Raw genomic sequence first — 16171 nt, 5'->3', positions numbered from 1 at the left:
TAGCCTGAACAATTACCTTGTTTGCTCTGTGCTCTGTGATTCTGATGCTGAGGTGTTCTCACTAGTGGGAGTGTTACGAACGAGGGGACGCAGCTGCAAAATAAGGGACAAGTTACTTAAAATTGAAGTGCACAGAAGTTTCATCTCTCTGAGCATAATGAAACCTTGGAATTCTTTGCCACTTAGGGTGGTGGAGGCCAGATCAATAGTTATGTTTAAGATGGAGACAGATAAATTTATGAAAGGTCAAGAAATTTAGGGTCATGAGGAACTGGCAGAGAAGAAAAGAAGAGGTCTGCATAGATCAGCCATGATTATAATGAATAGTGGGACAGGCCTGAGAATTCTGCTCCTATTTTCCTGCATTCTTATAATCCAACTGAAATCGAAACTTTGCCTAAATACTAACAGCATAGTCAGTGTGATTTTTCTTCAGTCCACCTGGTGAAAATCTAGTGGGATTGATGATTCTATGTATTGATGTGTCTCCAAAACTCCCTTAGCACAGTGACAATGCTTCAACAGCTGCCTTCTTCACTACAGTGGAGGGGAATTCTATCTGCGTTTCTAATGGTTCTGTGGTAAGACTTCTTTCTCAACTGCACTGGCGATATATTTCCAACAATTAAACAAGAAAGTCCAAGGCTTCTGTTTAATTTGTGGTTAGATCTATCCTGTGTGACTGTAAAACAACACCGGGGAACTTCGAGGACCTTGACTGCTTGACTTCTAAGGCTTGATCTAAAGTGCTAGAGGTGGAAGGTTAGAAACTATTGACTTCCTGTCTGTGGCTGGGCTTCAGCCAACACAGCAGAAAGACGCTGTGTGCAAGCAGTTCTTGGCCATTGGGTTCTACTAATCTAGCTCAACAAATGCGTACTATTCTCTAATCATTCTTTCACACAGGATATATGGTGGAGAATTGCTGACTTCCATCAGAATGATGAGAGAGGTTTGCATCAGTATTCATCTTCTACATGTTTAGTCTATGCCCTATGGGTACAGCTTGAAATAACAAATAGGAATATCAGAAATAAAAGCAGGAACAGTATAATCAGTTCTTCACACTTATTCCACCTTTCAATGAGATAGTGGCTCTCCTTTTTTCTGAATCACAATCTCCTCCACTAATCCCAAATCTCTTGATTTACTCGCTATCCAAAAACCTATTGATTTTTTTTATTGTCACATGTGCCAAGGTACAGCAAAAAAACTTTGCTTTGCATGCCATCCAGGTGAACCCTTTCAAACCATAAGAATGTCAGGGAAGTACGAAGGGAAGGGCATTAACAGAGTGCAGAATGTAGCGTTACAGTTACAGAGAGAGTGCACTAAGGTGCAAGGGCCATGACGAGGTAGGTTGTGAGGTCAAGAGTTCATCTTTTTTGTAAGAGAAGTTTGTTCAAAAGTCTTATAACAGTGGGATAGAAGCTGGCTGTGAGCCTGGCGGTGTCTGTTTTCAAGCTTTTGTATCCTCTGCACAATAGAAGGGACTCAGGGGGTGGGGGGCATCTTTGATTATGTTAACTGTTTTCCCAAGGTAGCAGGAAATGTAGATAGCGTCCATGGAGGGGAGACTGGTTTCTGTGATGGACTAAGCTGCCTCCACAACTCCCAGCAATTTCTTGTGATCTTGGTTAGAACTTAGTCCCTGAGTATATTTGGTGAGTAGACCTGAGCAGTTACCTTGGGCAGGGAATTTCAAATATTCATTGTACGTGTGGTGAGGAAGTATAGGATCCAAGGCGCCATAGAATCTCTGGTGAAGATCTGTGAGGACAAGCAAGGATTTTGGTTGAACGTCCGCCCTCCAGTGATGTAGAATCTTCTCAGTACCATGCCCATCTGTCAGCCCAGATTACATGTTCATCTAATGAAGTTCTACCTGTTCATGGCAGAATGGCCAACCTCCAAATGAGCAAGTGTACGCAAGAAAAGGCTTAGTTTTGGGTGCAGTTCAGGTCTTCAATTAGAACTCCCTGCAGGCTCCAGACCTTGTCACCAGTGAGACCCTCGTGTTACTGGCCATCACTGTCACAGGCAGGTGGACAGATAGTAGTATGATGCCTTCGGTCTCATTTTGTTTCCTTGTTTTGGTCTTTTTCTGGATTACCGTACTGTCTTTCAGCACTTGAGTGACAACTGGCATTTTAGGAGTCATGGATCACGAATGAGCCAACACATTTGCTGCCTGCAAGTTATTAAACATGGAGCTGGAGACTGTCAGATTTAAGAGGACGCCTGAGTAACCTGGGAGCATAGTCAAGCTGGCAATGGAATCAGGAATAGATGGTCTGGATTGGCAAAGTGGTTCTCATTTGGAACACATTGGCTCTTGTCTCCCTCTTTTTTAACAATACTTCCATGACAAGTTGCACCTATGACTCTGGCATGGATGAAGGCCATGGGTCAAGTGTTGATAAGTGGGTGTTGGATGGTCAGCATAGAAATATGGGCCAAAGAGCCTGTGTCACTACTGTGTATCTCCATGACTAGAAACTTAAAAACCTAGCGGTGTTTCCTAGCCCAGCAGATGCTCATGGGGCAGTGTGAAGGATAGCGTCTCGAAGCTGCCTGTGTTAGAGCAGTAGGTTCACCTCGCAAGTTATTGTAAGCTCTATAGTATTACCTTCCATATGATCTGTTGGTGTCAGAGATTGCCTCTAGTAAAGTTCTGAGGACCAGCAACAGTAATGTCATGAACAATGTTAAATTAATGAAAGCTTACATTTGAAGAATTATTACATATTTTACAGCAAAGATATACTGTATGTACCTCTGGAAGGCATAGAAACCAAACTGCACAGGTGGTAAACATTTAACACATCATTGAAGGATGTTGTATGTGCATTTACTGGGGAAAAAATCATAATTTATCCAAGGAGAAACAAGAAAAGGGAAAGGGAAAATAGAATGTAGGGATAATTTAAAAACAGAAAAATATTTTTTCTATAGTTTGTAATGTAAAGCTTTGTAAAAGTTAATGTAGCCACTCTTAGAGAGTATGAGAGGAAATTATTTTGGGGAGTAATGAGCTCTCAGAGAAATGGAACGCAAATGGTGCAGTAAACCTCCTAGAAGTAGGCACATATAGCAAGTTTAGAGAGAATGGGAGCTGAAATCAATAAATATTAGCTTCAAAAAGATAATCTCATAATTTTAGAAAAGAGAAGCAAAGAGCGAGAGAATTGTACAGACCATTTGGTCTGACATTAGTAACAGATCTACCTATTTATGGAAGTTATAGAGAGAATGCAACAAAGGTTCACCACAGTGATTCCAGAAACTGGGGATAAAGAGGTTGCCTTGTGAGGAGACATTAAACAGATTGGGCCCAGACTCTGATTTTTAAAGGAGCCATCTAAAATCTTAAAAAAGACTCAACAGAGTAAATGAAGCGTTGGCTGGGAGTTCTAGAAGATGACATTACAGTCCCATTATGAAGGATGGCTCATTCGGAACAGAGATGCAAAGAAATTTCTTTATTTGTGGGCAGTGAACCATGGACATCTCTGCTCAAGACAGCTCTGGAGGCTTAGTTGTTGGGCATATTCAAGGCAGGTGATGAAGGACTGTGGGATCAGTGTAGGAAAATGGAGCTGAGATAAAAGATCAGCAATGATTTAACTGAATGGTGGGAGAGACCTGAGGGACCAAACGGATTACCCCTTTCATATACATTCCATTTTAACAATTAAGCACAATTAGTCTTGCTATTATTCCTCATCTCTGTTTCCAGAATTGTCAGGTTTTCTATTGCAAATCCTTGCTCATTATATAGTTTGAAGTTAGTGGAGGAAACTACAAGGAGAAAATGCAGGTAAGCAGTTAATTTCAGGGTTAACTTGGAGTGATAATTTGACACAGATATGAAACAGATTGCATGCCACTGTCGTACAGAAATAATTTGTTTTGCACCCAAAATGGGAACAGGATCAATTCACTAGTTACTCAATTTGGTAGTTCTCCCCTTTTCCTGGTGACAGACCACATCCTCGGTCATGGAGGGGGCGTATTCTCACTAATGTACATAAGAGTTAACTGTTACCTGAAATAACCAGATTAGAATGTGGTCAAATCAACTATTCATAGTAAAGCTATGCGATAGCAATCATGCATTGGATAACCAGATTATGCATAATGCAAGAATTTTGCAAAATAACGGAACACGGGGCATACTTGAACATTGTAATTTAAGTCAGTGGTCCCAAATAAATTCCATTCCACCCCAGGCAATTTCCCCTCCGTGACCAGAGCCACAAGTGATACCGCAGATGCTGGAAATCTGGAAGAATACACACAAAAGACGGGAGGAACTCAATGCGTCAGGCAGGGTCTCTGGAGGAAAATATCTGGAGGCAGTCGATATTTCGAGCGATCTAACATCCTGAATTGACAACTGTTCCTTGTCCCCCATTGATGCTGCCTGACCTACTGAGATCCTCCAGCATCTTGTGCGTGCTCCCTCCACGACCTCCACCTGAACCTACTAAAACCAACTTTCCAAGATCCAAGTCTGTTCTCAGTAGATCCACTGTTTCAATAATCCAATAAATCTTTTACCAGTCTGTCGTAGCGAGTGCAGTCTTTGCGGTTTTATGTCGGGGGAGCAGCATCCGCGCTGGTGATGCAAAAAGACTAAATGAACTCATCAAAAAGGCTGGATCCATCCCTGGCTACAACCTAGACTCTTTAAGTTAGTGATGGAGAGGAGGTCACTAAACAAACTGTCATCCATTACAGACAATAGACAATAGACAGAAGGTGCAGGAGTAGGCCATTCAGCCCTTCTAGCCGGCACTGTGATCTTGGCTGATCATACACAATCAGTACCCCGTTCCTGCCCTCTCCCCATATCCCTTGACCCCGCTATCTATAAGAGCTCTGTCTAACTCTCTCTTGAATGCATCCAGAGACTTGGCCTCCACTGCCTTCTGCGGCAGAGCATTCCACATATCCACCACTCTCTGGGTGAAAAAGTTTTTCCGCATCTCTGTTCTAAATGGCCTACCCCTGATTCTTAAACTGTGGCCTCTAGTTCTGGGCTCACCCATCAGCGGGAACATGCTTCCTGCCTCCAGTGTGTCCAATCCCTTAATAATCTGATATGTTTCAATCAGATCCCCTCTCATCCTTCTAAATCTGGCACATCCTCTCCACGACCTACTGAATAAGCAGCAGAGCACCTTTCCGAACGGACTCATTCAGCTCCAGGATCGTTACAGGAAATCTTCCCTACCAAATGCAATAAGCATATACAACAGTTCATCTCTGTGCGACAGGAGAACACGTCATAGTCTCTGTGTTATTATTGCGTACATTGTTACTGCACATTGGTAAATTATTGTTGTGTATATTACTATTCTGCACTTTATTATTAGTTAATTCTGCACACTGCTAAGTGTTCTTTTAAATGTTGCTGTTGTAACAAAAGAATTTCCCAGTCGGGATCAATAAAGTACTTGTTATTATTATTAAAGGAACCAGTCCTGAAGCAGGGTCTCGGCCTGAAATGTTGACCGTTCATTCATTTCCATAGATGCTGCCTGACCTGCTGAGTTCCTCCAACATGTTGTTTCTGTTGTTTTGGATGTCAGGCATTTGCAAACTTTCTGGTGGTTATATTATTTTTCAAGAAGCCTTGTTTTACACTGTCTTTTCAACCTCATTTCAGAATTGGACTGCAAAATGTTCTGTATTAGGAATCAAGGACACTAGTATTGACACACAGTCCCTCGAATCTGTCATCTTCTTTTCAAGACCCATCTGTGCATGGTAGAATAATGTAAGGATAAAGTTAATTATGTAAAAGCATGATTTATAATGTCACATTGTTTTAATCTCAGATTAAACTAGACAGCTATCTGACAATACGACATTCAGAAGAACCACAACTGAAACTCCCACCCTATGTCTGCTTCCTGTCTCCTCTTTCACCTGGAGTCTGCAAAATGTGCTGCTAAAATTATTGAGCCATCAACACATAATGAGAGGCATCGCCTGCGAACAGAAGTTTTGCATTAAGCCTCCGGCTCAGCAGAGGCGGTATATAGCTCCAACTAGGGAAGCAGCGGATTTCAAAAGACAATGCAAAGAATGGACCGCTTTATTTATATAGATGGTTATCAAAATGCAGTTTCGCATTTCAACTGGTCTGCAGGGTATTTTTAACTGCTGACGTCAAACACTTCGCATCTACTTACAGTTACAATTAAATGCAACTTCGCGGAGGCCGCGAGAACCGGGGGGCGGGTCCAGGCTCGCCACAGCCAATCAGCTCTCACGGAGTCGGCTGGAACTCGGCTTCTTAACCTGATCCAAGCAAAGGCGATGGAACATTCTCAACCTGTGCAGTGGTGAGCGTTTGGTGTTAGCCGAACCTCATCCCCCGGGGAACTATGCAGACTGTACTCTATCTGTTCCCGCAGTTAAACTTGTCAGCTCCAAAGGAGGAACCTTACAGGATTATCAAACCCCAGAATCAAGAGGGGAAAATGGACAACAAAAACAGGTAATGTAGAATCTTGAAAATCAGAGTATTGTGCGCTTTGAGAGTTTTGATTCGGACATCATCCATTTCCCTTGTTTGATAACTTGTGGGAGGGGGCAATGTGCAAAAATAGTTGAAATGCAACTTGGCGTATACTCGTGAACAGCGCACTGACGCAACGAAAGTGCATTTCTCTGGCCATATTCAAATATACATAATTTAACATTTTGTGAGCTTGTAAACTTTATTCTGCACCTGTTCCACTTGATGGACACACTCTAAGTGTGTAGAAATTATTGTTTAATTGTTTTTCTCTAATTATTATTTCCGAGCGTAAATTCTGCCGACTTTGCACATTAAAGATTTGTGATGTTAATGGTTCTAAGAGTAGTGGCAAATGTCGCTGCTGCAAACTGAGTTTAGATAGTTTGAAAGAGTGAGTACTTTTAACAATACACTGAAGACCCAAAACTTGGGACTGCAAGTAAAACAAACTGTAGTCACTAATACAGGTGATCACCCTTCAGGAAAATCCTTTTACCCGGTGAGTGGTAGAATGTGGCTTAGAAGAAGTAGTTGAAGATCATAGATGATAGATAAACGAGAGTGAGAAAGATATGAAAGCGTTTGCAGGTGTAATGTTCTCCTACGCCATAATGACCAGCAAGAGTCTGCGGATCTGAAGGTCGTGATTGTATGGTGCACGAGACTCAGGGTGGAGATGGGAACGTGTAGAGACATTAAGGGGTGGTAGTAGTGGTGGGGTTGGGTAGGTGTAGAAATAAACCTTAAACCAAGTGGGTAGTTTGGTGCTAGTTGTTTGGTCTTTTTCTCATCTGCCCATTGGTGCTCCCTATTGACATCTGTGGGCTAAAATAGGATAGGGTAAAAGCAGTTTAAAAAAAACTGCAGATACAAAGATTCTAAAATTTAAAAAAAAAACACAGAAAACCCTGGATGCTTGCAGGTCATTCTGCATTTGCGGGAAGAGAAACCACGACAATGTTTCCCATTAAAGACCTTTCTCAGAACCCAGAATTCCAACCAATCTTCCAGTCTCCTTCTGGATGGTTGAAATGGTTCCTCCAAAGGGGGTGAGGATGTTCTATTATTTCCAGCTGTTGCCTGACTAGACTTTTTAATATTGTATATTGCAGGGGTAAAGACAGGTGGCATCGACTGAGTCTCATCCTACAGAAAACAGACTCGCAAATCTTAGCGCCTCTGCTCAGCAAACCTGAAAAAAACAAGTAAGTTTTGCCCGCATCTCGGGGTACAAACAGTAGGTCCCTATCACCACCGACTGAATCTTAAATCATTAATCGCAAATGCATCAGCTCAGTTGTAATATTGGTAAATGATCCCATTTCTAAGAAGTTAGATAAGCTATGTGTTCCTGAGTTGGTGTCAGCTTTAAGGTTTCTCTCCCTGACAATATATACTTAAAGGAGTCCTTAAAGATCCTATCTCTTTATATTATAGTGATGCAGTGTGTGTTAATTTAAATAAAAACTGAAAATGCTGGAAAATCTCAGCAAGCCAAGCAGCATATGCAGAAAGAACAGTTTAGGGGCTCAGACCTGAAAGATTAACTAATTTCTTTTTCAACAAATGCTGTGTTTTTGCAGTATATTTTGTTTCTATTTCAGATTTTCGGCATCTGCTTGTTTTTTTAAATTCCCGTTTCACTAATTTAAATTTTGCCGCTTAATAATTGAGATAAAGCTAAATGTGTTGCTCAATTGCCTTCAAAACTTAAGCACTGTAAGTGCCACTCTATCTAGTATCACTTCTTTATTCTAAAGTAGAATGCTTTAGAAATAAAAGTGGTGAAGAATTAGAGAGGTCTGCAAGCTTCCGTTGCCTTATTGCAAATTCAGAGTCTTTGGTTTTATCTCACCTGCTGACCAGAGCTGTCTGGTTTGTGGTTGAGTGTGTACTTGTTTTGCAAGTAGGCGCTGTAAACAACAGCACGATCAGAAACCAGCCTCCACTTCAGCAACTGAGTCTTTCAGTGGTTTCTGGTACTGCTGTGCAAAAGGTCTTGCTGGGCAGCAGTGGTAGTGGTGGACTGCACACCTTTCTGCAGTACGCAAGCTTTCCACTCGCTTCAACAAGTTTGCTGAACTGAAAGCTGCCAGTAATTTAGTGTGCCAGGAAAAGACGTCAGCTAGCTTTACTATGTCATTTAAAAAGACTCAACTGACGAGGTTGTTTAAATTTAAATTGCATTTTTCTTCTCCAGCATGAATCTTGACGAACCTTCAAAATGGGGTGAATGTCTGCAGAAGCTTTTAACACATAAGAGTAAGTATCACTTGTACATCGCTGAGTTAAGCATTAAAATGTGAAAGCTCGGCAGTTCAATGTATGAGTAATGGAGAGATTGACTTGAATTAATTGCTGCAAGCAGGGATGTAATAGAGTTGAGAAATGAAGTAAAAGCAGGTTATTTTGTTGCTCAAGCCTCCCCTGTCAAACAATGTCAGCAGAGCTGTCTTTCCCCAGGCTTCATCTCATTTTCTGTGCCAATTCCTACAGCCCTCAATTCCTGGTCTTTTGAAAATGCCCCGACAACCTTTTCAAATAACCCTGATGGTCTAGCCTTCCAACCCATTGACAACAGAATTTCAGATTTTTATTAGTATTGGCTTAGACCAGTTTGAGGAGATCAGCTCAGTCCGGTTTGTATTCATCTGAGTTAAGGAGAATAAACAGGGACCCAATTCAGACTCCAACCATTCTAATACAGATGTCGTATTCGACGGGGGAAGAATGGTTCCCCTGGCTAAGGAACCTGAAGTTTTAAAAAATTAATTTAAGAGATCTGGGCTTCCAGGCTGAGCTTTTGTTGCCACTGAGGTAGTGGTGAGCTGCCTTTTTGAACAGATGCAGTATTGGGGTGCAGGAATACTCATACTGCTGTTGCAGGATCACCACCTGAGGTTATTGTCAAGATAGTTAGTTCTAACATGAGGAGAAGCTTCTTCTCCAAACGGTAGTGAAACTGTGGATTTCTCAGGGGTGAGGAGGGAGGTAAACTTTGAGACACAAGACCAAGGATTTTGAGGATTAATTTGAAATGAGCCTCACCTCTAGTACAGTAGGTAGTACTGCTGTCTCAGTCTTCTGGCGACTTGGGTTTGATGTTGGCCTCTAGTAGTGTCTCTGTGAATTCTGCACTTTCTCTCCATGGCCTCTTGGGTTTCTCCAGTGTTCTAATTCCCCCCCCCCCCCCCCACACACTCCTCCACATCCCAAAGACGTGCTGGATGATAGGTAAATTGGTTTTTGTACATTGCCCAAAATGTGCGGAAGTGGTAGAAGAGTCAGGATAGCTTTGATGGACATGACCGATAGTAGTTCCAGCAAATAAAATGCACCTTTGCCATGGGGTTGTTCTGAGAGCTGCCATAAACTTGCACTGAACAGCCTCCTCCTGTACCATGAGGATTAATAACAATGGCAATGTGGGTTTGAAGACTCCAATTACTCCCACTTTATAAGTTGATCTCAGTATATCCATGATCCACAACACAATTTGTATTTGTAGAACAGAGCATTACACCACAGGAACAGACCCATGTTGTGAAGTAACTAAATGCCTACCTAGGCTAATCTCTTCTGCCTACACAATGCTCATAGCCCTCTATTCTCTGCATATATACTCGCTTATCTAATAGCCTCCAAAATGCCTCTATCATATTTATCTTTATTACCACCTCAGGTGCTTATCACTCCATGTAACAAAATAAACTTGCCCCACACATCTCCTTTGATCTTGCCCTGCTTTCACCATAAATGCACGCTCTCTAATATTAGACATTGCAACCCTGAGAAAAAGAAACCAGCTGTTAAACCCATCTATGCCTCTCATAATCTTGTAAACTTGTCGGGTCTCCCCCCATATCCCCAAGCCTCTGCCGCTTCAGAGAAACCTCTTGTCCAGCCTCTTGCTTTGTTTTGTGATTTATGCTTTTGAATCACTCATTCCCTTCAAATGTTGAGGTGCAAAATCTTGGCCAAATATTTTGTTTATGATGCTGCCTTTTAAATTACAAAAAAAAGGGCTTTTATGGTTAATCAGGCAGAATTGATATTAATGACACCTGCTTTCTCTTAAAGCTGGCTTGGCTCTCTTTCGAGCTTTTTTACAATCAGAGCACAGCGAGGAAAACATTGAATTCTGGTTAGCTTGTGAAAACTACAGGAAAACTAAGACACTCGCAAAGCTGTCTTCCAAGGCAAAGAAAATCTATTCTGATTTCATCAGTACAGATGCTCCAAAAGAGGTAAGAGCAATTCTCATACGGCCAAGCATGTTGACAACTACAGAAGCCAGAGGGGAGACCGGGATATTACTTTTTATCACCTGGAATTCCTCATTTGAAAGAGAGTGGAACTGGATTCATTATTCACTTTTAAAAGTAATTTGGTTGTGTATATGAAGAGGGAAAACTGAGCAGTTTTAGGGAAAAGATCAAGGCAATGGAATTATAAATATGATAAAGAGTAGACTACTTGGCCCATCAAACCTACTCTCACATTTATTAATATCACAATTCATCTCATTGTGATCTTAATGTGACACAAGTTTGGTTCTTCTCTTCAAAAAGCTGATGTGGGTCTCCCATAAGATTCAGTGTGAGTAAGGTAATGTTTTGGAATATCCTGCACTGTGCAAAAATGTTAGGAGTACAATAAGATACTGAACCAAGCTATACTCTAGTCTTAAAACAGGAGATTCAATATGATGTTAGGGGAAGGAGCACTTCACATTGAGCTACTGCTGTGTCATCTTGAAACACCTGACATTTGCAGAACTTGGAAACAACATGACCGGAAATCTATTACCCTAGATACTTCTGCTCGCAATGTCTGCATTCACCAGGAATTTCAGGATGACAGTGCTGTCGTCTGTGACAATTGCCCTCTCTAGAAAGGCCAATACACTGAAAGTGCAGAGGTACAAGGCTCAATGTGGCAGCTGGGGAGACTAAATAAACTTGTGAATTAACAAACTGTTATTAGTAATGTTGGTTATGCGTGTACCAGCTAAGTACAATTCCATTTGAATCATCTGTCTCCTTTAGGGAAAATTATTTGGCCAAGTGACAGAACCACAGCAAACTTATTGACCTTCCAGTAAACACAATCTACACTGCAGGTGCTGTGGTCAAACGACCTGGATGAACTCAGCAGGTTGGGCAGCATCCATTGAAATGAGCAGTCACTGCTCATTTCAATTTATTGACCTTCTGCCGCTCACTGAAACGGCAGAGTAAACCCCTCTGTTTAGAAACAAAGGGGACAGGCAGTTGTGGTGAAGAGCAACCTTTGCTGAAAGTTGCACATGGGTTTTTAAGACTGTATTAAGACACCGGAGAAATGCACAATCAAAGACACTTTGCTACAATTGGAGTACTTGATATACTTGAATATAATTGGACTTGCTTTCATCTTGATGCTTCAGAAAACTAATTGGTTCCATTGATTTTTTTTTTGTGAACAAGGTGAACATTGATTTCCATACTAAAGAAGTGACAAAGAAAAACATTGCACGGCCAACTCTGTCTTGCTTTGACTTGGCGCAGAAGAAGGTGTACAGTCTGATGGAGAAGGACTCTTATCCCAGGTTCCTAAAGTCACAGCTCTACAGGGATTTGCTTCAGGAGTCAGACATTCAAAGCTCCGGGCACAGGCCACGATCTCACTCATTTTCATCAATGGGTGTCCTTCAGACACAGGCAGAGTTCACTGCCTGGCTCTAATTGGATGGAAAAATCCTTTCTTTGTTAGCAATTCTGTCAGCCATGACATTCCAGGACAAGTCTGGTTACTTTGTGTTGCCTAAAATTCTGATCACCTGCAGTAACTTTAGGTCATGTGCTGGACCATTCATAAGACATTTTAATGAATTGCAATTTTTATTTAAATTAATTCCCTGTTAATTTAATGAAGTCTATGAGGTGGTACTCATTGTAAATCTGTATGTAAATTATTTTGGGTTTCAAAGTGTGAATGTATTTAATATTTGTATAATTACTTGACTTTGTGTGTGTCATTTTGTAGAATAGTGAATGAAGAGCCACTGAAGTAACTAATTTTCAATAAATGGATTTTTAAAAAATATTTAGTTATTATTAATTGGATTGACAGACCCTCCCCACATATTTGTTTTTGATTCACCATCCTAAATCCATTTGGGTGTGTACCTAAAATAGTCGGTTTCCCTGATGTTCCGGCTATGAGTTGGAGTGCCCAGTTAACTTCTGGTTGCCTCTGGCGGGTGGGTCTTAGACTGCGAGAGAACTCCAGCACTTGAGTCAGAATGTGGTGAGTCTCAATATCCAAGCACAAATGTCCAGATGAATTAACCTGAAGTCAGTCACAGAATCATATGGTATGGAAGCAGGTAATTCAACACTGACCAGTGGGCATCGTTCAGTATTAACCTCATCTCTTTGTACGTGGTCCATAGCACTCTATACCTAAGAGGTTCAGATGCACATCTAAATGGTGTCAGCTTTAGCCATTCTCTCAGGCAGCATATTCTAGGTATTTGACACTCCAAGTGAAGAGGACACCCTCTAAACCACTTCCCTCTTCCTCTAAACCTCTATCCTCTCATTTCATCTACCCCTGGTATGGGAAAGAGTTTGCTGCATTTTAGCCTATTTATGAATTATTTATCTCAATCATCTCGCCCTCAACCTGCTCTCCAGAGACGACAGACCTAGCTTCTTCTGTCTCGCCTCATAACTGAGCTGCTGCTGAATCTCCCCTACACCGTGTCCATTGCTACCATGCCCTTCCTTTACTTGGTGACCAGTACTGACTGATGGCTGGCTGGTGGCATAGTGGCATCAGTGCCGGACTTTGGAGCGAAGGCTCCTGAGTTCGAATCCAGCCAGCTCCCCTGGCACGCCTTCCAACCGTGATGGGTTGAGCATCGGGCTAGCAACTCAGCCTTGTGAAAACAAGAAAGCCTGCTACAGAAACAGTGCCCCGATGATACTGAGTTTGGGCTTCCTTCTTCTAGTACCATTTGTTCGATGAGATATTAAACCTGAGGTAGTAGGGACAGGGTAGTAGAGAATATTTCTATCAAGGTCTCAAGCTACTCTTGTTGAAAAGAATAATATGTTCTGGCAAGCATTCTCTCAGTCAACCTTGCAGAAAAAGATGTTTGGTCATTATCCATTTCTATCTACTATGTGTAAATTAGCTGCTAAGTCCTTAACACAATAGAAGTGACTACTTTTGAAGTATTTTATCAGCTATGAAATGTTTTATGATTTTCTGGAAAGGACAGGTAAGGTTTTTATATAACAATAAGGCTGTCCTTTGCAGATGTCACCTGCTGCCATTTCACCTGGAGCATGGTGTAATTGGCCAAAAGTGACCAGGGGTCTGCTTGGGAAAAAAACTGCTATCTCTGGATTGTCTGCAAGCACAGAAGAAAGTTGGGGGGTGGGGGAGGTAAGTGTTTTGTGGAGGCACAAGAGAATGCAGATGTGGGAGGAACTGGATGGGTCATGCAGCATCTATGGAGGAAAATGTACAGTCAATGTCACAGGCTGAAGTCAGCCCTTCCCTGGACAATGGGGGTAGGGTGAAGTGAAATTCCTTTCTCTGAAGCCAAGCAGGAAAATTCTGTTCACCCATGGCTATGTAACAGAAAGTAATTGATTATCTACCAGTAGATTCGTCGAAGTAACTGTTGTCACCAATAATAAAGTAACTGAGCTCAGAGCATACTCTTACAAGTTGAGCATACTTTTTATTTACTTGTGTACAAGGGGAGCAGCATGGACCCTGGTTACCCACACTACTCTAAAGTCTGAACAGAAAACTAATATTTTTATACAGAATTGGCTAATCATTTATGGATATTGATCATTGTGAATTGCAAATTCCTTATTCTCAAGATCAATCAACTTCCACAATACAGATGTTAAAGACAATTAAAACTTCAAGCCAACAGCCGATGATATTGTGAAGTTAGTAAGGGCAATAGAGCTGTTAAAAGTCAATCAAAACTTTGAATGGACAGCCGACAATATTTTGATGTTAGTAAAGACAACAGAGACATGGTTGCTGGGTATGTTTCGCCTCCCTCCATCACTCTTATCTCATCTGTCTCCATAACCCCAATTATGTAAAGAGATGCTATTTTAGGAAGACCTTTCTGGAAAAGTCTCACTACAGAGATCTCACATGTTTGTCTCGAATACACACTGTTGCTGTCTATCTCATCTGTTGGAAACTGAGGTGACTTCAAAGGTCTCACTTGACCACAACTGCCCCAGGCTATTGTTGTCCTTAGCCCTGCCTTACCTGAGATTCAGAGTTTGTATAGAATTAAAATCTTCAGCCCTGTGAGTGGACATCAGGCACCATTTACACTACCCCTGAATTTAAAAAAAAGAAAATGCTGGGAATAATCAGCAGGTCAGGTCACATCTGTGGAACGAGGGACAAGGTTACATTTTCAAGTTGAAGACCCTTTATCAGAAATGAGAAAGAAATGAAAGAATCTTGTCATCTCTGTCCTCCACACTTCCTGAAACTTCTTTCGTCTCCTTGCCAGTTCTAAGTAAAGGTCTTTGACCTCAAATGTTAGCTCTGTTTATCTTCCCTCAGATGTGGCCTGACATTTTGAGTAGACTCGTTGAGTAATAGAGCACTACAGCACAGAAACAGGCCCTTCGGGCCATCTAGGCTGTGCTGAGCTATCATTCTGTCAAGTCCCATTGGCTCGCACCTGGACTATAACACTCCAGACCCCTCCCACACATGCACTTATCCAAATTTCTCTTAAATGTTGAAATGAAACCCACATCCACTACTTCTGTTGGCAACTCGTTCCGCACTCTGACCACTCCCTGTGTAAAGAAGTTCCCCCTCAGGTTCTCCTTAAATATTTCACCTCTCACCCTTAACCTATAACTTCCAGTTCAAGCCTTGTCCAACATCAATGGAAAAAGCCTGCTTGCATTTGTCCGATCTATATCTCCCATAATTTTGTATACCTCTATCAAATCTCCCCTTATTCTCCCATGTGCCAGGGAATAAAGTTCTAATGTATTCAAACTTTCCCCATAACTCAGGTCCCCAAGTCCTGACAACAACTTGTAAATTTTCTCTGTACTTTTTCAATCTTACTGATATATCTTCATAGATAGCTGATCAGAACTGCAGTCAAGACTCCAAATTAGGCCTCATCAATGTCTTATACAACTTCAACATAACATCCTCAATCCTGTACTCATTAAATTAATTTGTGAAGGGCAATGTGCCAAAAACTCACTTTATGGTCCTGTTTCCCTGTGACACCATATTCAAGAAATTATGGACCTGTATTCCCAGATCCCTCTGTTCTACCGTACTCCTCAATGCCCCACTGCTCACAGTGTAGGACCTACTCCGGTTTGTTCCCTCAACATATTTACAGCATGTTCTGTTTTTATTTCCAGCATCTGCGATTTTAACGTGGCGGTCTGCCAGAAGCTATCACAGCTTGGGGTGTCGGAGTTTGGAGTTCAGTTCCGGCCAGCTCTGGAAAGAGTTTGTACGTCGCCCCATCCGTGCGCGGGTTTCCTCCGGCTGCTTCAGGTTCCTCCCACAGCCCAAAGACATACTGGTTAGTAGATAAATTGGTCATTGTAAATTGTTCTG

At 41.7% G+C, this 16171-nt stretch overlaps 1 protein-coding gene across 1 annotated transcript; it reads left to right on the top strand.

Moving 5' to 3' along the window:
- Nucleotides 1-6242: 6242 nt before the first annotated feature.
- Nucleotides 6243-12577, top strand: LOC132402120 (regulator of G-protein signaling 21-like). Its single transcript, XM_059984725.1, has 5 exons — nt 6243-6511; nt 7648-7740; nt 8736-8797; nt 10616-10782; nt 12004-12577. Exons 1-5 carry the CDS (start codon nt 6399-6401, stop codon nt 12259-12261), a joined length of 693 nt encoding a protein of 230 aa, XP_059840708.1. The 5' UTR covers nt 6243-6398; the 3' UTR covers nt 12262-12577.
- Nucleotides 12578-16171: the final 3594 nt, after the last annotated feature.

This window comes from Hypanus sabinus, chromosome 11 (assembly GCF_030144855.1).
Source record: "Hypanus sabinus isolate sHypSab1 chromosome 11, sHypSab1.hap1, whole genome shotgun sequence".
Classification (NCBI taxonomy): domain Eukaryota; kingdom Metazoa; phylum Chordata; class Chondrichthyes; order Myliobatiformes; family Dasyatidae; genus Hypanus; species Hypanus sabinus.
The sequence above is the reverse complement of the archived record's forward strand: the minus strand, read 5'-3'. Positions and strand labels throughout refer to the sequence as shown.